The 26237-nt window shown below is 54.8% G+C and overlaps 2 protein-coding genes across 2 annotated transcripts in view; one reads left to right on the plus strand and one right to left on the minus strand.

Moving 5' to 3' along the window:
- PRKCSH (PRKCSH beta subunit of glucosidase II) overlaps positions 1-15999 on the minus strand; it is a 23351-nt gene extending 7352 nt beyond the window's left edge. The window contains exons 1-11 of the mRNA XM_085563239.1: positions 15887-15999; positions 15214-15323; positions 13807-13923; positions 12067-12162; positions 10568-10625; positions 8136-8253; positions 6631-6775; positions 4614-4680; positions 2986-3040; positions 2276-2362; positions 129-230 (exon numbers count right to left, since the gene is read on the minus strand). Of these exons, the coding sequence (XP_085419365.1) occupies positions 129-230; positions 2276-2362; positions 2986-3040; positions 4614-4680; positions 6631-6775; positions 8136-8253; positions 10568-10625; positions 12067-12162; positions 13807-13923; positions 15214-15323; positions 15887-15981 (1050 nt within the window). The 5' untranslated portion in view covers positions 15982-15999. The remainder of the gene's footprint in view (positions 1-128; positions 231-2275; positions 2363-2985; positions 3041-4613; positions 4681-6630; positions 6776-8135; positions 8254-10567; positions 10626-12066; positions 12163-13806; positions 13924-15213; positions 15324-15886) is intronic.
- Positions 16000-16458: 459 nt separating this feature from the next.
- Positions 16459-25486, plus strand: LOC146764979 (uncharacterized). Its single transcript, XM_085563126.1, has 5 exons — positions 16459-16477; positions 16900-16949; positions 17461-17559; positions 20183-20296; positions 20634-25486. The coding sequence occupies exons 1-5, from the start codon at positions 16459-16461 to the stop codon at positions 21792-21794; spliced, it is 1443 nt and encodes a 480-aa protein (XP_085419252.1). The 3' UTR covers positions 21795-25486.
- The last annotated feature ends 751 nt before the right edge of the window (positions 25487-26237 follow it).

Here is a 26237-nt window from a genome sequence, read left to right on the forward strand (position 1 = left end):
TTTGGGGGCGTTCCCCACCAAATTTGGGGTTTGGGACCCCCCAAAATTGGGAATCCCCAAAAATTTGGGGTTCGGGACCCCCCAAAATTGGGGAAACCCCAAAATTTGGGGTTCGGGACCCCCCAAACCTGCTCAGGGCCTTCCTCCTCCTCCTCGTCCTCCTCCTCCTCCTCCTCGGGCTCTTCCTCCTCCTCCTCCTCGGGGGGGCTCTGGGGGGGCTCGGGGGGGTCCTGGGGGGAAATTTGGGGGGGACCCCCAAAAAATTGGGGTGGGACCCCCAAAAAATTGGGGTGGGACCCCCAAAAATTCCCTGGGACGGCCAAAATTGGGGTGGGACCCCCAAAAAATCCCCCGGGACCCCCAAAATTGGGGTGGGACCACCCAAAATTGAAGTGGGACCCCCAAAAAATCCCCCGGGACCCTCAAAATTGGGGTGGGACCCCCAAAAATTCCCTGGGAGCTCCAAAATTGGGGTGGGACCCCCAAAAATTGGGGTGAGACCCCCAAAAATTCCCCCGGGACCCCCAAAATTGGGGTGGGACCACCCAAAATTGAGGTGGGACCCCCAAAATTGGGGTGGGACCCCCAAAAATTCCCCGGGACCCCCAAAATTGGGGTGGGACCCCCAAAAATTGGGGTGGGACCCCCAAAAATTCCCCCGGGACCCCCAAAATTGGGGTGGGACCCCAAAAAATCCCCTGGGACGCCCAAAATTGGGGTGAGACCCCCCAAAATCTCTGGGACACCCAAAATTGAGGAGGAACACCCCAAAAAAATCACACAGGACCCTCAAAATTGGGGTAGGACCCCCCAAAAATCCCCTGGGGCCCCCCCAAAATTGGGGTGGGATCCCCAAAATCCCCTGGGATCCCCAAAATTGAGGAGGGACACCTAAAAATTGGGGTGGGATCACCCAAAAATGGAGTAGGACCCCCAAAAAACCCCTGGGATCCCCAAATTCGGGGACCCCCCACCCAAAATTCCAGCTCCAAAACCCCCAAAATTTTGGGACCCCCCAAATTTCAGAACACCCCAAATTTCAGGACCCCTCCCCAAATTCCAGCCTCCCAAAATCCCTAAATTTTCGGACCCCTCCCCAAATTCAGATCCATCAGGCCCCCCTAAATTTTAGGAACCCTCCTCAAATTTTGGGACCCCCCCCAGATTCAGTCCCCCCAGACTCCCCAAATTTTGGGACCTCCCCCCAAATCAAAAATCCTCCAAATTTTCAGACCCTCTCCCCAAATTTGGCCCCCCCAGGCCCCCAAATGTTTTGACCCCCCCCCAAATTTTGGGATCCCCTCCCCAAATTCCAGCCCCCCCAAAATAAAAAATCCCCAAAATTTGAAGACCCTCCCCCCAAATTCGGGCTCCCCCAGACTCCCAAATTTCAGGATCCCCCCAAATTTCGGAGACGCCCCCTCCCTCAATTTCCAGCCTCCCAAAATCCCCAAATATGGGGACCCCTCCTAAAATTCGGGACCCCCAGACCCCCCATATTTTGGGACCCCTCCCCAAATTCCAGGACCCCCTCCCCAAATTTCGGGACCCCCCCAAATTTAGGGACCCCCCCAAATTTCGGAACCCCCCAAATTTCAGGACCCCCTCCCCAAATTTTGGGACCCCCCCAAATTTCGGGACCCCTCCCCAAATTTCGGACCCCCCCAAATTTCAGGACCCCCCCCAAATTCCAGGACCCCCTCCCCAAATTTCGGGACCCCCCCAAATTCCAGGACCCCCTCCCCAAATTTCGGGACCCCCCCAAATTTCGGGACCCCCTCCCCAAATTTCGGGACCCCCCCAAATTTCGGGACCCCCTCCCCAAATTTCAGGACCCCTCCCTAAATTTCAGGACCCCTCCCCAAATTTTGGGACCCCCCCAAATTTCGGACCCCCCCAAATTTCGGGACCCCTCCCCAAATTTCGGGACCCCCCCAAATTTCGGGACCCCCTCCCCAAATTTCAGGACCCCTCCCCAAATTTCAGGACCCCTCCCCAAATTTCGGGACCCCCTCCCCAAATTTCGGGACCCCCCTCAAATTTCGGGACCCCCCCCAAATTTCAGGACCCCCTCCCCAAATTTTGGGACCCCTCCCCAAATTTCGGGACCCCCTCCCCAAATTTCGGGACCCCCTCCCCAAATTTTGGGACCCCCCCCAAATTTCGGGACCCCTCCCCAAATTTCGGACCCCCCCAAATTTTGGGACCCCCCCCAAATTTTGGGACCCCTCCCTAAATTTCGGGACCCCTCCCCAAATTTCGGGCCCGGCCCCACCTGGAGCCGCCGCCGCTCCCGGACGAGGCCCCAGAGCCGCTCCCGGAACGTTCCGGAATCCGCGGAGCCGCCGGGGCCCAGCTCGGCCTGGGGGGAATTGGGGATTTTGGGAATTTTTTGGGAATTTTTTTAGGGATTTTTTTGGGGAATTTTGGGGGATTTTTTAGGGATTTTTTTGGGAATTTTTAGGGATTTTTTTTTGATTTTTTGGGAATTTTTTTGAGGATGTTTTGCGATTTTTTATGGATTTTTCGGGGATTTTTTGGGAATTTTTTGGAGGATTTTTCGCTATTTTTTAATGGATTTTCCGGGAATTTTTTGGGGGTTTTTTTGGGATTTTTTTTTTTTTTTAAGGAATTTTTAGGGATTTTTTGGATTTGGGGAATTTTGGAGGATTTTTTTGGGATAGGTTTTGTATTTTTTGGGGGGATTTTTTGGGGGAATTTTGGGATAGGTTTTGGATTTTTTGGGGTTTTTTTGGAGGGGATTTTTTGGGATAGGTTTTGTATTTTTTGGGGATTTTTTTGGGGGGTTTTTGGGATAGGTTTTGTATTTTTGGAGGATTTTTTGGGGGTTTTTTTGGGGATTTTTGGGATAGGTTTTGTATTTTTTGGGGGATTTTTTGGGGTTTTTTTGGGGGGATTTTTGGGATCGGTTTTGTATTTTTGGGGGTTTTTTTGGGGATATTTTGGGGATTTTTGGGGTCTCACCTCAATCTCAGCCCCGTCCAGCTCGGGGTGGGCTCGGAGCTCCTCCAGCGTCAGCCTGGGGGGGCACAGGGGGGTCAGGGGCGCCCCAAAAATCCCCAAAAACTGCCAAAAAATCCCCCCAAAAAACCCAAAAATATCCTTCCAAAAATCCCCCAAAATCCCCCCAAAAATCCCTCAAAAAGCCCAAAAATATCCTTCCAAAAATCCGCCAAAATCCTCCCAAAAAATCCTCCAAAAACCCCAAAAAATTCCTACCAAAAAAACCCAAAATCCCCCAAAAATCCCCCCAGAAAAAAAACCAAAAATGCCCCCAAAAATCCCTCAAAAAAACCCTCCAAAATCCCCCCAAAAATCTTCCCAAAAAACCCTAAAAAATCCCCAAAACTCCCCAAAAAATTCCTCCAAAACCCCCCAAAAAATTCCTCCCAAAAATCCTCCAAAAAAGCCCCAAAATCCCCCCAAAAATCCCCCCAGAAAAAACCCCAAAATCGCCCAAAATTCGCTCCAAAACCCCCCAAAAATGACCTCCAAAAACTCCAAAATCCCCCAAAAAACCTCAAAAATCTCCCAAAAAATCCCCCCCCCAAAACCCAATTATCTCCCCAAAAAAACCCAAAAATCCCCTAAAAATTCCCCCAAAATTCCCCCCCAAAATAACCCCAAAAAATCCAAAAATCCCCAAAAATTCCCCCAAAAATTCCCCCAAAATTCCCCCCCAAAATAACCCCAAAAACCCCAAAAATTCCCAAAAATTCCCCCCAAAATCCCCTAAAAATTCCCCCAAAATTCCCCCCCAAAATAACCCCAAAAACCCCAAAAATCCCCAAAAATTCCCCCAAAAATCCCCAAAAATTCCCCCAAAAATCCCCCAGGCCCCTCCCATGGGGACGATTTTGGGGGGAATTTGGGATTTTTGGGGTCTCTGGAATGCGGGAAATACCCAGGACACCCCAAAACCCCCCTGGGGACCCCAAAACCCCCCTGGGGACCCCCAAAATCCCCCAAAAATCTCCCAGACCCTTCCCAGGAGGTCAATTTTGGGAGGATTTTGGGGGGAATTTGGGGTTTTTAGGGTTTCTGGAGTGGGGGAAAGACCCAGGACCCCCCAAAATCCTCTGGGGGACCCCAAAAATCCCCCCGGGGACCCCCAAAAATCCCCCAGGCCCCTCCCATGGGGACGATTTTGGGGGGAATTTGGGGTTTTTGAGGGAGATTTTGGGGGGAATTTGGGTTTTTTAGGGTTTCTGGAGAGGGGGAAAGATTCAGGACCCCCAAAATCCCCCGGGGACACCCCAAACCCCCCCGGGGACCCCCAAAACCCCCCCAGGGACCCCCAAAATCCCCCGGGGACCCCCAAAATCCCCCTGGGACCCCCAAACCCCCCCGGGGACCCCCAAAATCCCCCCGGGACCCCCAAAATCCCCCCGGGGACCCCCCAAATCCCCCCGGGGACCCCCCAAACCCCCTGGGACCCCCAAAACCCCCCCGGGGACCCCCAAACCCCCCCCGGGGACCCCCAAAACCCCCCCTGGGACCCCCCAAATCCCCCCGGGACCCCCAAATCCCCCCTGGGACCCCCAAAATCCCCCCTGGGACCCCCTAAATCCCCCCGGGGACCCCCGACTCGCCGTCCGTCCCCGTCCCCGTCGAGCTCCGCGAAGGTTTCGGCGGCCGCGGCCTCGTCCTGGGGGGGCTCTGCAGGAATTGGGGGGGGGACCCCAAAATTCAGCTCGGGACCCCCAAAATCCATCCCAGGGACCCCAAAATTCAGCTTGGGACACCCAAAATTCAACTTGGGACCCCAAAATTCACCCAGGGACCACAAAATCCATCCCAAGACCCCCAAAATTCAACTTGGGACCCCCAAAATCCATCCCAGGGACACCAAAATTCAGCTTGGGACACCCAAAATTCAACTTGGGACCTCCAAAATTCAGCTTGGGACCCCCAAAATCCACCCAGGGACCCCAAAATCCATCCCAGGACCCCCAAAATTCAGCTTGGGACACCCAAAATTCAACTTGGGACCCCCAAAATTCAGCTTGGGACACCCAAAATTCAGCTTGGGACCCCCAAAATTCAGCTTGGGACACCCAAAATTCAACTTGGGACCCCCAAAATTCAGCTTGGGACCCCCAAAATTCAGCTTGGGACCCCCAAATTCACCCAGGGACCCCAAAATCCACCCAGGGACCCCAAAATTCAGCTTGGGACACCCAAATCCACCCAGGGACCCCAAAATCCATCCCAGGACCCCCAAAATCCAACTTGGGACCCCAAAATCCACCCCGGGACCCCCCAAATTCCCCCCACCTTTTGTCCTCCCCCCTTGCTCCCTTTCAGATCCTTCCCCTTCTCCCCCAACACCCAAAATCCCCCCAAAAAACCCCGAAACCCCCCAAAAAACTCCAAAACCCCCAAAAAAAACAAAAAAAAAATCCCTAAATCCCCCAAAAAGACCCAGAAATTCCCCCAAACTCCTGAAAAAAACCCCAATAGGACCCCGAACCCCCAAACAAATCCCCAAAAAAACCCCCAAAAACACAAAAAAAACCCCCAAAACCCCAAATTCCCCCAAAAACCTCCAGCCCTGGTGCTGCTCCCACACCTCTGCCGCCTCCTTGGCTGCCCGGAGCGGCCGCAAAAAACCAGGAAAAAAACCCAAAACACCCAAAAAACCCCAAAACAACCCCTCAACCCCCCCAAAACCCCAAAAGACTCTAAAAATCCCCCCAAAAAACCCAAAAACCCCAATAGATTCTCCCACACCGGCGGAGCCGCTCCGCTGCCTCCTTGGCCGCCCGGAGAGGCCGCAAAAAACACCAAAAAACCCCAAAACACCCCAAAAAATCAAAAACAACCCAAAATCCCCTCCAAAAAACCCAAACAACCCTAAAAATCCCCCCCAAAAAAACCCAAAACCCCAATAAATTCTCCCGCACCGGCGGAGCCGCTGCCGGTGCCGTTACCGCGCCTCCTTGGCCGCCTGGAGTGGCCACAAAAAAACACCAAAAAAACCCCGAAACAACCCCAAAAAACCCCAAAACGACCCCGAAACAACCCTAAAAAACCCCAAAAAAACCCAAATCTCCCCCAAAATCCCAAAAACCCCCAAACCTCCATCCCCAGCGCCGCGGAGCCGCTGCCGGTGCCGCTCCCGTGCCTCCTCGGCCACCCGCAGCGGCCACAAAAAACCACCAAAAAAACCCCAAAACAACCCCGAAACAACCCCAAAAAACCCCAAAAATCCCCAAATCTCCCCCAAAATCCCAAAAACCCCCAAACCTGCATCCCCGGCGCCGCGGAGCCGCTGCCGGTGCCGCTCCTGCGCCTCCTCGGCCACCCGCAGCAGCCACAAAAAACCACCAAAAAAACCCCGAAACAACCCCGAAACAACCCCAAAAAAACCCCAAAACAACCCCGAAACAACCCCAAAAAACACCAAAAAATCCCCAAATCTCGCCCAAAATCCCAAAAAAGCTCCAAACCTCCATCCCCAGCGCCGCGGAGCCGCTGCCGGTGCCGCTCCCGCGCCTCCTCAGCCGCCCGCAGCGGCCACAAAAAACCACCAAAAAAACCCAAAACAACCCCAAAACAACCCCCAAAATCCCCAAATCTCGCCCAAAATCCCAAAAACCCCCAAACCTGCATCCCCGGCGCCGCGGAGCCGCTGCCGGTGCCGCTGCCGCGCCTCCCGCTCCGGCGCCTCCGCCGCCTCCTTGGCCGCCCGCAGCGGCGCCAGGCGCTGCTGCAGCTCCCGGCGCGCGGCCTGCAGCGCCCCCAGGCGGGACTGCGAGGAAACACAGCGGGGAGACCGGGATTATCCCGGGATTATCCCAAAAATATCCCAAAATTATCCTGGGATTATCCTGGGATTGTACTGAAATCATCCTGGGATTGTACTGGAATTGTCCATGGCCTGCAGCGCCCCCAGGCGGGACTGCGAGGAAACACAGCGGGGAGACTGGGATTATCCTGGGATTATCCCAAAATTATCCCAAATTATCCTGAAATTATCCCAAAATTATCCTGGGATTGTACTGAAATCATCCTGGGATTACACTGGAATTGTCCATGGCCTGCAGCGCCCCCAGGCGGGACTGCGCGGAAACACAGCGGGGAGACCGGGATTATCCCGGGATTATCCCAAATTATCCTGAAATTATCCCGGAATTATCCTGGGATTGTACTGAAATCATCCTGGAATTGTCCATGGCCTGCAGCGCCCCCAGGCGGGAATGCGCAGAAACACAGCGGGGTGAGACTGGGATTATCCCGGAATTATCTCCAAATTATCCTGGAATTATCCCGAAATTATCCTGGAATTGTCCTGAAACTATCCTGGAATTGTCCTGGAACTGTACTGGAATTATCCCCAAATTATCCTGGAATTATCCCCAAATTATCCTTAAATTATCCTGGAGTTGTCCTGAAATTATCCTGGAGTTGTCCTGAAATTATCCTGAAATTATACTGGAATTATCCTGAAATTGTACTGGAATTATCCTGAAATTATCCTGGAATTATCCTGAAATTATACTGGAATTATCCTGAAATTGTACTGGAATTATCCTGAAATTATACTGGAATTATCCTGAAATTATACTGGAATTATCCTCAAATTATACTGGAATTATCCTGAAATTGTAATGGAATTATCCTGAAATTATACTGGAATTATCCTGAAATTATACTGGAATTATCCTCAAATTATACTGGAATTATCCTGAAATTGTAATGGAATTATCCTGAAATTATACTGGAATTATCCTGAAATTATACTGGAATTATCCTCAAATTATACTGGAATTATCCTCAAATTATACTGGAATTATCCTGAAATTGTAATGGAATTATCCTGAAATTATACTGGAATTATCCTGAAATTGTAATGGAATTATCCTGAAATTATCCTGGAATTATCCTGAAATTATACTGGAATTATCCCCAAATTATCCTGAAATTATCCCAAAATTACCCTAAAATGACCCCAAAACTACTCTGAAATTATCCAGAAATCACCCTGAAGCGATCGTGCAATTCTCCCAAATTTATCCCAAAATTATCCCCAAATTACCCTGAAATGACCCCAAAATACCCGAAAACCACCCCAAAATTCCCCCAAATTGCCCAAAATTTGGGTTTTTTACCTCTTTTTCCCGTTTGGCCTCGGCCGCCTCCTGCACCAGGCGCTGCCGGAGCGCGAAACCTTCCCTGGCCAGGGCGGCCGAGCGGAGCCGCTCCTCGCGCTCCTGCCGGCCCCGCTCCCTGGAAAACCAGTATGGACCAGTATAAACCAGTATGGACCAGTACGGACCGGTATGGACCGGTATAGATCAATAGAAACCCATAGAAACCCATAGGAACTCATAGAAACCAGTATAACCCAGTATAACCCAGTATAACCCAGTATAACCCAGTATAACCCAGTACAGCCGCTCCTCGCGCTCCTGCCGGCCCCGCTCCCTGGAAAACCAGTATGGACCAGTATAAACCAGTATGGACCAGTACGGACCGGTATGGACCGGTATAGATCAATAGAAACCCATAGAAACCCATAGGAACTCATAGAAACCAGTATAACCCAGTATAACCCAGTATAACCCAGTATAACCCAGTATAACCCAGTACAGCCGCTCCTCGCGCTCCTGCCGGCCCCGCTCCCTGGAAAACCAGTACGGACCAGTATGGACCAGTACGGACCAGTATGGACCAGTATGGACCAGTATGGACCGGTATGGACCGGTATGGACCAGTATGGACCGGTATAGATCAATACAAACCCATAGAAACCAGTATAACCCAGTATAACCCAGTATAACCCAGTATAACCCAGTACAGCCGCTCCTCGCGCTCCTGCCGGCCCCGCTCCCTGGAAAACCAGTACGGACCAGTATGGACCAGTACGGACCAGTATGGACCAGTATGGACCGGTATAGATCAATACAAACCCATAGAAACCCATAGAAACCCATAGAAACCAGTATAACCCAGTACAGCCGCTCCTCGCGCTCCTGCCGGCCCCGCTCCCTGGAAAACCAGTATGGACCAGTATGGACCAGTACGGACCAGTACGGACCAGTATGGACCGGTATAGATCAATACAAACCCATAGAAACCAGTATAACCCAGTATAAACCAGTATAACCCAGTACAGCCGCTCCTCACGCTCCTGCCGGCCCCGCTCCCTGGAAAACCAGTACGGACCAGTATGGACCAGTACGGACCAGTACGGACCAGTATGGACCGGTATAGATCAATACAAACCCATAGAAACCAGTATAACCCAGTATAAACCAGTATAAGCCAGTACAGCCGCTCCTCACGCTCCTGCCGGCCCCGCTCCCTGGAAAACCAGTACGGACCAGTATGGACCAGTACGGACCAGTATGGACCAGTATGGACCAGTATGGACCAGTATGGACCGGTATAGATCAATAGAAACCCATAGAAACCCATTGAAACCAGTATAACCCAGTATAACCCAGTATAACCCAGTACAGCCGCTCCTCGCGCTCCTGCCGGCCCCGCTCCCTGGAAAACCAGTATGGACCAGTATGGACCAGTATGGACCAGTATAAACCAGTACGGACCAGTATAGATCAATACAAACCCATAGAAACCCATAGGAACCCATAGAAACCCATAGAAACCAGTATAACCCAGTATAACCCAGTATAACCCAGTATAACCCAGTACAGCCGCTCCTCGCGCTCCTGCCGGCCCCGCTCCCTGGAAAACCAGTATGGACCAATATGGACCAGTATGGACCAGTATAAACCAGTACGGACCAGTATAGATCAATACAAACCCATAGAAACCCATAGGAACCCATAGAAACCCATAGAAACCAGTATAACCCAGTATAACCCAGTACAGCCGCTCCTCGCGCTCCTGCCGGCCCCGCTCCCTGGAAAACCAGTACGGACCAGTATGGACCAGTACAAACCAGTACGGACCAGTATGGACCGGTATAGATCAATAGAAACCCATAGAAACCCATAGGAACCCATAGGAACCCATAGAAACCAGTATAACCCAGTATAACCCAGTATAACCCAGTATAACCCAGTACAGCCGCTCCTCGCGCTCCTGTCAGCCCTGTTCCCTAGGGGCATAAACCAGTATAAACCAGTCCAAACCAGTATAAACCAGTTCAAACCAGTCCCTCCCAGTATAAACCAGTATAACCAGTATAAACCAGTCAGACCTGCAGGTGTTCTCGCAGCCGGCGCCGCTCCCTGGGCACATTCCCAGTTCAAACCAGTGTAAACCAGTCCAAACCAGTATAAACCAGTCCAAACCAGTTCAAACCAGTCCCTCCCAGTATAAACCAGTATAACCAGTATAAACCAGTATAAACCAGTCCAAACCAGTATAAACCAGTTCAAACCAGTATAACCAGTATAAACCAGTCAGACCTGCAGGTGTTCTCGCAGCCGGCGCCACTCCCTGGGCACATTCCCAGTTCAAACCAGTATAAACCAGTCCAAACCAGTATAAACCAGTCCCTCCCAGTATAAACCAGTATAACCAGTATAAACCAGTTCAAACCAGTATAACCAGTATAAACCAGTCAGACCTGCAGGTGTTCTCGCAGCCGGCGCCGCTCCCCCACTCGTCGGTGCCGTCGCAGCAATCTGGGGGGACCCCAAAATATCCCAAAAATCACCCAAAATATCCCAAAAATATTCAAAAATATCCTAAAATATCCCCAAAATACCCAAAATATCCCAAAAATCACCCAAAATATCCCAAAAACATTCAAAAATATCCTAAAATATCCCCAAAATACCCAAAATATCCCCAAATCACCCAAAAATCAACCAAAAATACCCCAAAAATATCCTAAAAATAGCCCCAAAATACCCAAATATACCCCAAAATCACCCAAAAACCACCCCAAAAAATATGCCAAAATACCCCAAAAATATCCCAAAAATATCCCGGAATATCCCAAAATATCCCCAACATCACCCAAAAATCATCCAAAAATATCCCCAAACTGCCCGAAAATATCCCAAAAATCACCCCAAAGCCCCAAAATATCTCAAAAATCACCCAAAAAATATCCCAAAAATAACCAAAATCCACCCAGAACCCCCAAATCCCACCCAGGACCCCCCAAAATCCCCCCAGGACCCCCCAAATCTCCTCAGGACCCCCCAAAATCCCCCCAGGACCCCCCAAAATCCCCTCAAGTCTCCCCAAATCCCTCCAGGACTCCCCAAAACTCCCCAAAATCCCCCCATGACCCCCCAAAATCCCCCCCCAGGACCCCCCAAACTCCACCCAATCCCCCCCCAGGACCCCCCAAATCATCTCGTGACCCCCCCAGGACCCCCCAAAACCCCCAAAAATCCCCCAAACTCCACCCAATCCCCCCCAGGATCCCCCCAAATTCCCCCAGGACCCCCCAAACTCCACCCAATCCCCCCCCGGGACCCCCCAAAATCCCTCCAGGACCCCCCAAATCATCTCGGGACCCCCCCAGGACCCCCCAAAATCCCCCCAACTCCCCCTATAACCCACCCAGGACCCCCAAAATCCCCCCAGGACCCCCCAAAATCCCCCGGGCGCCCCCAAATCCCCCTCAAAACTCCCCCAAATCCCCCCAGGACCCCCCAAAATCCCCTCAACTCCCCCTACACCCCACCCAGGACCCCCCAGAATCCCTCCAGGACCCCCCAAATCATCTCGGGACCCCCCTAGGACCCCCCAGGACCCCCCAAAATGCCCCTAAAATCCCCCCAACACCCCCTATATCCCACCCAGTCACCCCAAATCCCCCCAGGACCCCCCAAAATCCTCCCAACTCCCCCTATATCCCACCCAGGACCCCCCAAAATCCCCCCAGGACCCCCCAAAATCCCCCCAACTCCCCCTATACCCCACCCAGGACCCCCCAAATCATCTCGGGACCCCCCCAGGACCCCCCAAAGCCCCCCAGGACCCCCCAAAATCCCCCCAGGACCCCCCAAAATCCCCTCTACTCCCCCTATAACCCACCCAGGACCCCCCAAATCATCTCGGGACCCCCCCAAAATCCCCCCAGGACCCCCCAAAATCCCCCGTCCCCACCGCAGACGCCGTCGTTGACGTGGGCCGCGGGGATGCTGCGGGGCCGGTGCCCGGCGTTGGTGCAGTGGAAGCGCCCGTTGGGGCAGGCGGGGGTCCCTGGGCGAAATTTGGGGGGTCCCCTCAGTTTTGGGGGGCACCCAGAGGGACTCTGGGGACCCCTCCCCAAATTTGAGAGGCTGAGAAGGTCCCAGAAGGGCCCTGGGGTCCCTAAAAGTGAGGAGGGGGCTCGGAGAGGGGAAGGATTTTGGAGGTTTGGGGGGTCCCTGGGCGAAATTTGGGGGGTCCTGAGGGGATTTTCGGGGATTTTTGGGGATTCTGGGGGGTCCCGGGTGCATTTTGGGGGGTCCCAGGTGGATTTTTGGGGGTCCCGGGTGGATTTTGGGGGGTCCCAGGTGCATTTTGGGGGGTCCCGGGTGGATTTTTGGGGGTCCTGGGGATCATTTGGGTCCCTAAAAGTGAGGAGGGGGCTCGGAGGGGAAGGATTTTGGAGGTTTGGGGGTCCCTGGGTGAAATTTGGGGGGTCCCCTCAGGTCTGGGGGGCACCCAGAGGGACTCTGGGGACCCCTCCCCAAAATTTGGGGCGTTGGGAAGGTCCCAGAAGGGCCCTGGGGTCCCTAAAAGTGAGGAGGGGGCTTGGAGGGGGGAAGGATTTTGGAGGTCCCTGGGGGGATTTTGGGGGGTCCTGAGGGGATTTTGCGGGGTCCTGGGTGAATTTTGGGGGGTCCCGGGGGGATTTTGGGGGGGTCCTGAGGGGATTTTGGGGGTCCTGGGCATCATTTGGGTCCCTAAAAGTGAGGAGGGGGCTCTGGGGGGGGAAGGATTTTGGAGGTTTGGGGGTCCCTGGGGGGATTTTGGGGGGTCCTGAGGAAATTTTTGGGGATTTTTGGGGGGTCCTGAGAGGATTTTGGGGGGTCCCACGTGGATTTTGGGGGGTCCTGAGGAAATTTTGGGGGGTCCTGAAGAGATTTTGGGGGGTCTCGGGTGGATTTTGGGTCTCAGGTTGGTTTTCGGGGGTCCTGGTGTGATATTTTGGGGCTCTCTGTGGCATTTTTGGGGCAGTTTTGGGGTTTTTTGGGGCAATTTTGGGGTTTTTGGGGCTCCCATGACCCGGGGGGTTTTTGGGGGTGCCGAGTTCATTTTTGGGGTGTTTTGGGGTTTTTTTTGGGTGTTTTTGGGGTGTTTTTGTTGTTTTTTGGGCCCCACCTGGCTCGTCAGAGCCGTCCTGGCAGTCGCAGCTCTGGGGTTTTTGGGGTTCCCTGTGTCGTTTTTGGGGCAGTTTTGGGATTTTTTTGGGGCAGTTTTGGGATTTTTTGGGGCAGTTTTGGGGTTTTTTGGGGTTCCCATGACCCGGGGGGTTTTTGGGGGTGCCGGGTTCATTTTTTGGGTGTTTTTGGGGATTTTGGGGCCCCACCTGGCTCGTCAGAGCTGTCCTGGCAGTCACAGCTCTGGGGTTTTTGGGGTTCCCTGTGTCGTTTTTGGGGCAGTTTTGGGATTTTTGGGGTTCCCATGACCCGGGGGGTTTTTGGGGGTGCCGGGTTCATTTTTGGGGTGTTTTTGGGGTGTTTTTGGGGGATTTTGGGCCCCACCTGGCTCGTCCTGGCAGTCACAGCTCTGGGGTTTTTGGAGCTCTCTGTGTCGTTTTTGGGGCAGTTTCGGGGTTTTTGGGGCTCCCATGACCCGGGGGGTTTTTGGGGGTGCCGGGTTCATTTTTGGGGTGTTTTTGGGGATTTTGGGGCCCACCTGGCTCGTCAGAGCCGTCCTGGCAGTCGCAGTAGTCGTCGTTGACCCAGGCGAAGGCCACGGAGCCGGAGCCGTCCAGGCAGCGGAACGGCCCCGAGGGGTCGTAGAACGGCAGCTCTGGGGGTGGGAAATTTGGGGAGATTTGGGGAAATTTGGAGAGATTTGGGGAAATTTGGGGAGATTTGGGGAAAATTTGAAGGGTTTTGGAGGGTTTGGGGAAAATTTGGGGGGATTTTGGGGGGATTTGAGTGGGATTTGGGAGGGTCTGGGGATATTTAGGGGGAATTTGGGGGAAATTCGGGGGGATTTGGGAGGGTCTGGGGGGATCTGGGGGAAATTTGGGAAGATTTGGGGGGGTTTGGGGGCAATGTGGGGGGAATTTGGGGGAATTTGGGGAAATTTGGGGAGATTTAGGGGGAAATTTGGGGAAGTTTGGGAGAAATCTGGGGAGATTTGGGAGGGTATGGGGGGATTTAGAGGGGATTTGGGGGCAATTTGGGGGGATTTTGGGGAAATTTGGGGAAATTTGGGAGGATTTGGGGAGTTTCGGGGGAATTTGGGGGGATTTTGGGGGAAATTTGGGGAGATTTGAGGGGAATTGGGGAGTTAGGGAGGAATTTGGGGGTATTTTGGGGGGATTTGGAGAAAATTTGGGGGGATTTGGGGGAAATTTGGAGAGTTTGGGGAAAATTTGGGGAGATTTAGGAGGGTATGGGGGGATTTAGAGGGGACTTGGGGGCAATTTGGGGGGATTTTGGGGAAATTTGGAGAAATTTGGAGAGTTTGGGGAAAATTTGGGGGGATTTTGGGGTGATTTGGGGGGATTTGAGTGGGATTTGGGAGGGTCTGGGGGGATTTGGGGGAAATTTGGGGAGATTCGGGGGGAGGTTGGGGGCAATTTGGGGGGAATTTGGGGAAGTTTGTGGGGACTGGGGGGAAATTTGGGGGGATTTGGGGGAAATTTAAGAAGATTTGGGGGTTTTGGGGAAAATTTGGGGAGATTTAGGAGGGTATGGGGGGATTTAGAGGGGATTTGGGGGCAATTTGGGGGGATTTGTGGGGATTTTGGGCGTATTTTGGAAGGTCTTTTGGGGGGATTTTGGGTGGAAATTTGGGTTTTTTGGGTTCAGGGTAATTTTGGGGTGATTTTGGGGGGTTTTGGGGTAATTTTGAAGTTTTTGGGGTGATTTGGGGGGGTTTTGGGGTGATTTTGGGGTGAATTTGGGGGATTTTGGGTCACTCACGGCTCAGGGCCACCCCCCGGGGCCGCGGCACCGTCACCTCGGGGGTCCCGGGTGGGATTTTGGGTGGATTTGGGGGGGATTTTGGAGGGTTTTGGGGTGGAATTTGGGGTTTTTGGGTTCAGGGTGATTTTGGGGTGAATTTGGGGGATTTTGGGTCACTCACGGCTCAGGGCCACCCCCCGGGGCCGCGGCACCGTCACCTCGGGGGTCCCGGCCAGCGCCAGCGGCAGCAGCAGCAGCAGAGGGGGGGGCAGCATGGCCAGCCTGGGGAAACTGAGGCAGGGAGCCCAAATCAACCCAAAATCCATCAAATTTAACCCAAATTCCATCAAATCCCCCCCAAACTCATCCCAAATTCCCCCAAATCCCCACAAACTCATCCCAAATTCCATCAAATTTACCCAAATTCCCCTCAAATCCCCACAAGTTTACCCCAAATTCCATCAAATTTACCCCAAACCACCCCGACTTCCATCAAATTTACCCCAAATTCCATCAAATTTACCCCAAATTCCCCGCAAAATCCCCCAATTTGCCCCAATTCCTCCCAAATTCCCTCAAATTCACCCCAAATTCACCCGAAATTCCCACAAATTCCCTTAAGTTCACCCCAAATTCCCTCAAATCCCCCCAAATTCCTTCAAATTCATCCCAAATTCCCTCAAATTTCCCCCAAACCCCCCTCAAAACCCCCCCAAATTCCCCTTTAAACCCCCAAATTCCCCCTTTAAACCCTCAAAACCTCCCCCAAAATCTCCTTTAAACCCCAAAATTCCCCAAAAATCCCCAAAATTCCCCAAAATTCCCCAAAATTCCCTTTCCCCCCCCGCCCCCACCGGCTCGGGCCTCCCGCGCGCGCCTCCGGCATCACACGGCGGAACCGGAAATGGAGCAAGGAGGAACTTCCGGCCTCACCCCTGGCGGCCGCCATCTTGTACGGTGTTAAAATTCCCCCTCAGTGATTGCGGGCGCCGCCATCTTGGATACGGCGGCTCAGCCAATCAGCGCCCGAGCGTCCCGTTGCCATAGCGACAGGGGGCGGGGCCAAGGGCCGGCAGCCGCCGGGGGCGCGTGCGGGGTTTGGGGGCGAATTTGGGGGGATTTTGGGGTAAAATCCGGGAGATTTGGGGCATTCAGGGGGGATTTGTGGGGACTTGGGGGATTTTGGGGGGATTTGGGGCATTTGGGGGTGAAATTTGGAGAATTTGGGGGGGATTTGGAAGAATTTGGGGAGGATTTGGGGGATTTTGGGGAGGATTTTGGGAATTTTGGGGTGAAATTTGGGGGATTTGGAGAATTTTGGGGTTCCTGGGTGGATTTTGGGGGGATTTGTGTAAATTTGGGGTTCCGGGGGGGATTTTGGGGTCCCCCCTGACTCCTCTGTGCCCCCCCAGCTCCGGGACCCCCAATGGCCGCTGGAGATCCCGGTATGGGCGGGATTTTGGGGAAATTTGGGGAAATTTGGGGGAATTAGAGGGATTTTGGGGGAATTTGGGGATTTGGGGGGTCCTGGGGGGGATTTGGGGCAATTTTGGGGTTCCAGGGGAGAATTTCGGGTGGTTTGGGGTCTCCAGGGTTGGTTTGGTTTATTTTGGGTTATTTTGGGGCTATTTTGGGTCACTTTGGTTTATTTTTGGTTATTTTGGGAAATTTTGGGGTTCTTTTGGGTTACTTGGGGTTATCTGATGAAATTTTGGGGTTGTCTTGGGTTATTTGGGGTCACTCTGGGTTATTTTTTGGGGTACTTTTGGGATATTTTGAGTCATTTTGGGGTTTTTTGGGTAATTTTGGGGTAATTTTGGGGTTTTTTGGGGTCCCCGGGGGTCTCTGACCCCTCTGCCCCCCCCAGGCCGGGCCCAGGCCGGCCCCAGGACCCCCCGGGACCCCCGGCAGGACCAGGTGGGGCTGACCCCTGACCCCTGACCCCCCGTGACCCCTGACCCCCGGTGACCCCTGGCCCCTCCATGTCCCCGTGACCCCTCGGTGACCCCACAGTGACCCCTGACCCCCCCAAACCGGGAATTTTTGCCCCTCTGTGACCCCCCAAATGACCCTTGACCCCTGAGTGACCCTGGTGACCTCCGGGTGACCCCTGACCCCTGAGTGATCCCTGAGTGACCTGAGTGACCCCTGAGTGACCCTGGTGACCCCCAGGTGACCCCTGGGTGACCCCGGGTGACCCCGGTGACCCCTGGGTGACCCCTGACACCCGGGTGACCCCTGACCCCTGAGTGACACCGCGTGACCCTGGGTGACCCCGGGGTGACCCCTGACCCCTGAGTGACCCTGATGACACTGCGTGATCCTGGGTGACCCCGGGTGACCCCGGGTGACCCCAGTGACCCCTGGGTGACCCCGGTGACCCCCGGGTGACCCCGGTGACCCCGGGTGACCCCAGCCCCTCCCCCAGGCCTGGGGGCTCCGGGGGGCCCTGGGGCGGCTGCAGCTGCGGGGGGAGGAGGCGCAGAGGGTGGAACAGCTCTACCTGCGCCTGGGGGAGGCGCTGCAGGTGAGACACGCCGCGACACGCGGGGGACACGCTGGGACACGTAATGGCACACATGGGATATGCAATGACACACGTGGGACAGGCAATGACACGCCTGGGACACGTAATGGCACGCGGGGGACACGCAGGGACACACTGGGACACGTCATGGCGCGCGTGGGACACGCAGGGACACACTGGGACACGTAATGGCGCGCGTGGGACACGTCATGGCACGCGTGGGACACGCAGGGACACACTGGGACACGTAATGACGCGCGTGGGACACACAGGGACACACTGGGACACGTAATGGCGCGCGTGGAATGCGTAATGACACGCGTGGGACACGTAATGGCACGCGTGGGACACGTAATGACACGCGTGGGACACACAGTGACACACTGGGACACGTAATGGCGCGCGTGGGACACGTCATGGCACGCGTGGGACACGCAGGGACACACTGGGACACGTAATGACGCGCGTGGGACACACAGGGACACACTGGGACACGTAATGGCGCGCGTGGGACGCGTAATGGCACACCTGGGACACACAGGGACACACTGGGACACGTAATGACACGCGTGGGACACGCAGGGACACACTGGGACACGTAATGGCGCGCGTGGGACACACAGGGACACACTGGGACATGTAATGGCACGCGTGGGACACGCAGGGACACACTGGGACACATAATGGCGCGCGTGGGACACGTAATGGCACACCTGGGACATGTAATGGCGCGCGTGGGACACGTAATGACACACCTGGGACACGTAATGGCACGCATGGGACACGTAATGACACACCTGGGACACGTAATGACACGTGTGGGACATGTAATGACACACATGGGACAGGCAATGACACGCGTGGGACACGTAATGTCACACCTGGGACACGCAATGACACACCTGGGACATGTAATGGCACGCGGGGGACACGTAATGACACACATGGGACACGTAATGGCATGCGTGGGACACGCAGGGACACACCTGGGACACGTAATGACACACATGGGACAGGCAATGACACGCGTGGGACACGTAATGACACACCTGGGACACGTAATGACACGCGTGGGACACGTAATGACACACGTGGGACATGTAATGACACGCAATTACACACGTGGGACAAGCGATGACACACGTGGGACATGCAATGACACACGTGGGACAGGCAATGACACACCTGGGACACGTAATGGCACGCGTGGGACACGTAATGACACACGCGGGACATGCAATGACACACATGGGACAGGCAATGACACACGTGGGACATGCAATGACACACGTGGGACAGGCAATGACACACCTGGGACACGTAATGACACACGTGGGACATGTAATGACACACCTGGGACACGTAATGACACACCTGGGACAGGTAATGACACACCTGGGACACGTAATGACACACCTGGGACATGTAATGACACACGTGGGACGGGCAATGACACACGTGGGACACGTAATGACACACCTGGGACACGCAATGACACACCTGGGACATGTAATGGCGCACGTGGGACGGGCAATGACACACGTGGGACACGTAATGACACACCTGGGACAGGTAATGACACACGTGGGACAGGTAATGACACACGTGGGACATGCAATGACACGCGTGAGACGGGCAATGACACACGTGGGACACGTAATGACACACGTGGGACATGTAATGACACACGTGGGACAGGTAATGACACACGTGGGACATGCAATAACACACGTGGGACACGTAATGACACACCTGGGACACGCAATGACACACATGAGACACGTAATGACAGACCTGGGACACGCAATGACACACGTGGGACACACCTTGGGCACGCCTGTCTCACCTGTTTGTCCCGTGTGTCACCTGTCCCACCTGTCTGCATCACACCTGTCCACATGTCACCTGTCTGTGTGTTACCTGTGTGTTACCTGTGTGTTACCTGTCTCTCACCTGTATCTCACCTGTCTCTCACCTGTCTCTCACCTGTCCGTGTGTCCGTTCCAGGCCCAGGTGCGCGTGTCCCGCTCCCGCCTGCGGGGGGCGCTCTCTCAGCTGTCTGTGTGTTACCTGTCTGTGTGTTACCTGTGTGTTACCTGTGTGTTACCTGTGTGTCACCTGTCCATATCTCACCTGTCCATATCTCACCTGTCTCTCACCAGGCCCAGGTGCGCGTGTCCCGCTCCCGCCTGCGGGGGGCGCTCTCTCAGCTGTCTGTGTGTTACCTGTGTGTTACCTGTGTGTCACCTGTGTGTTACCTGTCTCTCACCTGTCTCTCACCTGTCTCTCACCAGGCCCAGGTGCGCGTGTCCCGCTCCCGCCTGCGGGGGGCGCTCTCTCAGCTGTCTGTGTGTTACATGTCTGTGTGTTACCTGTGTGTTACCTGTCCATATCTCACCTGTCCATCTCTCACCTGTCCATATCTCACCTGTCCATATCTCACCTGTGTCTCACCTGTCTCTGTTCCAGGCCCAGGTGCGCGTGTCCCGCTCCCGCCTGCGGGGGGCGCTCTCTCAGCTGTCTGTGTGTTACCTGTGTGTTATCTGTGTGTTACCTGTGTGTTATCTGTGTGTCACCTGTGTGTTACCTGTCTCTCACCTGTCTCTCACCTGTCTCTCCCCAGGCCCAGGTGCGCGTGTCCCGCTCCCGCCTGCGGGGGGCGCTCTCTCAGCTGCGCCGCTCCCGCCGGAGGCTGCGGGGGCTGCGGGGCCGGGGGGGGCGGGGCGGGGCCGAGCAGGTGAGGGGGAGGGGCCGGGGAGGGGGAGGGGCTTGAGAGGGGGAGGGGACACATGGGGGAGGGGCTTGAGAGGGGGAGGGGCTTGAGAGGGGGAGGGGCTTGGGGAGCGTCTTGGGGAGGGGGAGGGGCTTGGGAGGGGGAGGGGACACATGGGGGAGGGGCTGGATGGGGGAGGGGCCGGGTGGGGGAGGGGCTTTGGGGAGGGGCTGGATTGGGGGGAGGGGCTGGATGGGGGAGGGGCTGAGCGAGGGAGGGGCCGGGTGGGGGAGGGGTTCTGCATGGGTGGGGGAGGGTCCGGGGGTCCCCCCTGACCCCTCCCCCCCCCGTGTCCCCCCAGGCCCGGGGGTCCCGGAGCGCGGGGGGGGAGGGGCCGCGGCGGGAAACGGCGGGACAGGTACGGGGGGGATGGGGGATTTGGGGGGGTTTGGGGGATTTGGGGGATTTTGGGGGGATTTGGGGAATTTGGGTGGATTTGGGGGATTTGGGGGATTTTGGGAATTTTGGGGGGATTTTGGGGATTTTGGGGGATTTGGGGATTTTGGGGATTTTGGGGATTTTGGGGATTTGGGGGGATTTGGGGGATTTGGGGGATTTGGGTGGATTTGGGGGATTTGGGGGATTTTGGGGGATTTGGGGGATTTTGGGGATTTTGGGGGGATTTGGGGATTTTGGGGGGATTTTGGGGATTTTGGGGGATTTGGGGATTTTGGGGATTTTGGGGATTTTGGGGGATTTGGGGGATTTGGGGATTTTGGGGGATTTGGGGATTTTGGGGGGATTTTGGGGGATTTGGGGGATTTTGGGGGATTTTGGGGGATTTGGGGGGATTTGGGGATTTTGGGGATTTTGGGGGATTTGGGGGATTTTGGGGGGATTTTGGGGGATTTTGGGGATTTGGGGGATTTTGGGGATTTTGGGGGATTTGGGGGGATTTGGGGATTTTGGGGATTTTGGGGGATTTGGGGGATTTTGGGGGGATTTTGGGGGATTTTGGGGATTTGGGGGATTTTGGGGATTTTGGGGGATTTGGGGGGATTTGGGGATTTTGGGGATTTTGGGGAATTTGGGGGATTTTGGGGGGATTTTGGGGGATTTTGGGGATTTGGGGGATTTTGGGGATTTTGGGGGATTTGGGGATTTTGGGGGATTTTGGGGGATTTTGGGGATTTTGGGGATTTTGGGGATTTTGGGGGATTTGGGGATTTTGGGGGATTTTGGGGATTTTGGGGATTTTGGGGGGATTTGGGGGAATTTGAGGGTGAATTTGGTGGAATTTGGTGTAAAATTTGGGTTTTTTGGGTTTCTCGGGGGGTGTCGGGGCTGGCCCCGCCCCCATCCCCTCCCCCCCCAGGTGTGGCCGCAGTGGGGGGAGGGGCAGGGGGCGCCCCCCCCATCGCCCCCCCCCGCCGGGACCCCGAGGAGACCCCGGGGACCCCCCCGGAGCCCGGGCACAGGTGAGACCCCCGAGTGTCACCTGAGTATCACCTGTGTCACCTGAGTGTCACCTGAGTGTCACCTGTGTCACACCTGTGTCACCCCTGTGTCACCTGAGTGTCACCCCTGTGTCACCTGAGTGTCACCCCTGTGTCACCTGTGTCACACCTGTGTGCCACCTGTGTCATCTGTGTCACCTGTGTCACCTCAGTGTCACCTGTGTCACACCTGTGTCACCTGAGTGTCACCTGTGTCATCTGAGTGTCACCCCTGTGTCACCTGTGTCACCTCAGTGTCACCTGTGTCACACCTGACACACCTGTGTCACCTGTGTCACCTGTGTCACCTGACACACCTGAGTGTCACCTGTGTCACACCTGTGTCACACCTGTGTCACCTGTGTCATCTGAGTGTCACCTCAGTGTCACCTGTGTCACCTGTGTCACCTGTGTCACCTGACACACCTGAGTGTCACCTGTGTCACCTGTGTCACCTGACACACCTGAGTGTCACCTGTGTCACCTCAGTGTCACCTGTGTCACCTGTGTCACCTGTGTCACCTGACACACCTGAGTGTCACCTGTGTCACACCTGTGTCACCTGACACACCTGAGTGTCACCTGTGTCACCTGTGTCATCTGTGTCACCTGAGTGTCACCTGTGTCACCTGTGTCACACCTGAGTGTCACCTGTGTCACCTGAGTGTCACCTGAGTGTCACCTCAGTGTCACCTGAGTGTCACCTGAGTGTCACCTGTGTCACCTGTGTCACCTGAGTGTCACCTGTGTCACCTGAGTGTCACCTGAGTGTCACCTCAGTGTCACCTCAGTGTCACCTGAGTGTCACCTGAGTGTCACCTGTGTCACCTGAGTGTCACCTGAGTGTCACCTCAGTGTCACCTGTGTCACACCTGTGTCACCTGAGTGTCACCTGAGTGTCACCTGTGTCACCTGAGTGTCACCTGAGTGTCACCTCAGTGTCACCTGTGTCACACCTGTGTCATCTGAGTGTCACCCCTGTGTCACCTGAGTGTCACCTGAGTGTCACCTGTGTCACCTGTGTCACCTGTGTCACACCTGTGTCACACCTGGGTCTCTTGTACCCCCAATGTCATTTGTGTCATCTCCTGTGTCCCCTGTGTCACCCGTCCCACCTGTCAGTGTCCGTGTCCCTGTCCCAGGTGTGTCACTCTCACCTGTCCATGTCTCACCTGTCCCAGGTGTCTCACCTGTCCCAGGTGTGTCACTCTCACCTGTCCATGTCTCACCTGTCCCAGGTGTCTCACCTGTCTCACCTGTCCCAGGTGTGTCACTCTCACCTGTCCCACCTGGCGGTGTCCGTGTCCGTGTCCCTGTCCCAGGTGTGTCACTCTCACCTGTCCATGTCTCACCTGTCCCAGGTGTGTCACTCTCACCTGTCCCAGGTGTGTCACCTGTCTCACCTGTCCCACCTGGCGGTGTCCCTGTCCCTGTCCCAGGTGTCTCACCTGTCCCACCTGTCCGTGTCCCTGTCCCAGGTGTGTCACTCTCACCTGTCCATGTCTCACCTGTCCCAGGTGTCTCACCTGTCCCACCTGTCGGTGTCCGTGTCCGTGTCCCTGTCCCGGCTCCGGGCCGAGGCCGCGGCTCTGCGGGGGCGGCTCTGGGGGCACCTGGGCACGGCCCCCCGCAGGTGAGCGGCACAGCTGGAACAGCTGGGGGCACCTGGGACACAGCTGGGCACACCTGAGATACAGCTGGGCACACCTGGGCACAGCTGGGACACACCTGGGCACAGCTGGGACACACCTGGGACACACCTGGGACACACCTGGGACACACCTGAGATACACCTGGGCACACCTGGGACACACCTGGGCACACCTGGGCACACCTGGGCACACCTGAGATACACCTGGGCACACCTGGGCACACCTGGGACACACCTGGGCACACCTGGGCACACCTGAGATACACCTGGGCACACCTGGGACACACCTGGGACACACCTGGGCACAGCTGGGACACACTTGGGACACACCTGGGCACACCTGGGACACACCTGGGCACACCTGGGCACACCTGAGATACACCTGGGACACACCTGGGCACAGCTGGGACACACCTGGGCACACCTGGGACACACCTGGGACACACCTGGGACACACCTGGGCACACCTGGGACACACCTGGGCACACCTGGGACACACCTGGGCACACCTGGGCACACCTGAGATACACCTGGGACACACCTGGGCACACCTGAGATACACCTGGGACACACCTGGGCACACCTGGGGCACAGCTGGGCACACCTGGGACACACCTGGGACACACCTGGGCACACCTGGGACACACCTGAGATACACCTGGGCACACCTGGGGCACAGCTGGGGGGTACCTGCGGCACACCTGGGACACACCTGGGCACACCTGGGCACAGCTGGGACAGGTGAGGGATTTGGGGAGGATTTTGGGGGGATTTTGGGGGAATTTGTGGGAAATTTGGGGGATTTGGGGGGGAATTTGGGGGGATTTTGGGGGGAATTTGGGGGGATTTAGGTTCCCTGGGTGGGGTCGGGGGAGATTTTGGGATATTTGGAGAGGTTTTGGGGATATTTTGGGGTATTTCTGGGTTTTTGGGGGGCATTTTGGGTTATTTTGGGGGATGTTTGGGGGTTATTTTGGTATTTTGGGTTATTTTGGGGTAGTTCGGGTTATTTTGGGTTATTTTTGGGGTATTCTGGGGTATTTTGGGTTATTTTGGGGTAGGTTGGGTTAGTTTGGGTTATTTTTGGGTTATTTGGGGTTATTTGGGGGTATTTTGGGTTTTTTTGGGGTGGTTTTTTTTGTTATTTTGGGGTTGTTTGGGTTATTTTGGGGTTTTTTTTGTTAGTTTGGGCATTTTTGGGTCATTTTGGGCAGTTTTGGGTTTTTCCTCTCCCCCAGCCGAGGCCGCCCCCGCCCCTCCCCCACCCCCGGCTCCGCTCCCGCGGGGGGGGAGGGGCGGGCAGTGACCCCCCCAGTACGGACCAGTAAAAACCAGTATAAACCAGTGTGAACCAGTACAAACCAGTATGAACCAGTGTGAACCAGTACGGACCAGTACGGACCAGTAAAAACCAGTATGGACCAGTAAAAACCAGTACGGACCAGTACGGACCAGTATAAACCAGTATAAACCAGTGTGAACCAGTACGGACCAGTACGGACCAGTATGAACCAGTGTGAACCAGTATGGACCAGTGTGAACCAGTAAAAACCAGTATAAACCAGTACGGACCAGTATGGACCAGTAAGAACCAGTACGGACCAGTGCGAACCAGTATGGACCAGTGTGAACCAGTAAAAACCAGTATAAACCAGTATGGACCAGTATGGACCAGTATAAACCAGTATGGACCAGTATGGACCAGTATAAACCAGTATAAACCAGTATGGACCAGTATAAACCAGTAAAAAACAGTATAAACCAGTATGGACCAGTATAAACCAGTACAGACCAGTGTGAACCAGTACAAACCAGTATGGACCTGTAAAAACCAGTACGGAGCAGTAAAAACCAGTACGGACCAGTACGGACCAGTATGGACCAGTGTGAACCAGTATAAACCAGTATAAACCAGTACGGACCAGTAAAAGCCAGTATGGACCTATAAAAACCAGTACAGACCAGTACAAACCAGTACGGACCAGTATAAACCAGTACAGACCAGTGTGAACCAGTAAAAACCAGTACGGACCAGTATGGACCAGTATGGACCAGTATAAACCAGTACGGACCAGTAAAAACCAATAAAACCCAATACGGACCAGTGTGAACCAGTATAAACCAGTATGGACCAGTATAAACCAGTACAGACCAGTACAAACCAGTACGGACCAGTGTGAACCAGTACAAACCAGTAAAAGCTGGTATGGACCAGTATGGACCAGTATGGACCAGTATAACCAATAAAAACCAGTATAAACCAGTATAAACCAGTGTGAACCAGTATAACCAATAAAAACCAGTACAGACCAGTACAAACCAGTACAAACCAGTAACCAGTGCCCCCCAGTCCCTCCCAGTTCCCCCATTAAAGCCTCCCGTGCCCTCCCTCCCCCCGGGCCATTTTTGGGGGGTCCCGGGGTTTTTTTGGGGGATCCCGGGAGGTTTTTGGGGGGTCCCGGGAGGTTTTTGGGGGGTCCCCGGAGGTTTTTGGGGGGTCCCGGGGTTTTTTTTGGGGATCCCGGGGGGTTTTGGGATTTTTTTGGGGGGTCCCGAGAAGTTTTTGGGGGATCCTGAGGATTTTTGGGATTTTTTTGGGGGGGTCCCGGGAAGTTTTTGGGGCTCCCGGGAGGATCTTGGGGGGTCCCGGGAGGATTTTTGGGGGGTCCCGGGAAGTTTTTGGGGATCCCGGGGTTTTTTTGGGGATCCCGAGGGGTTTGGGGTTTTTTTTGGGGGGGTTCCAGGGTTTTTTGGGGCTCCCGGGGCTTTTTTGGGGGGTGATCTCGAGGGTATTTTGGGGGGCCCTCGGGTTTTTGGG

The sequence above is a fragment of the Lonchura striata genome, chromosome 30 (genome assembly GCF_050655825.1).
Source record: "Lonchura striata isolate lonStrDom1 chromosome 30, ASM5065582v1, whole genome shotgun sequence".
Lineage (NCBI taxonomy): Eukaryota > Metazoa > Chordata > Aves > Passeriformes > Estrildidae > Lonchura > Lonchura striata.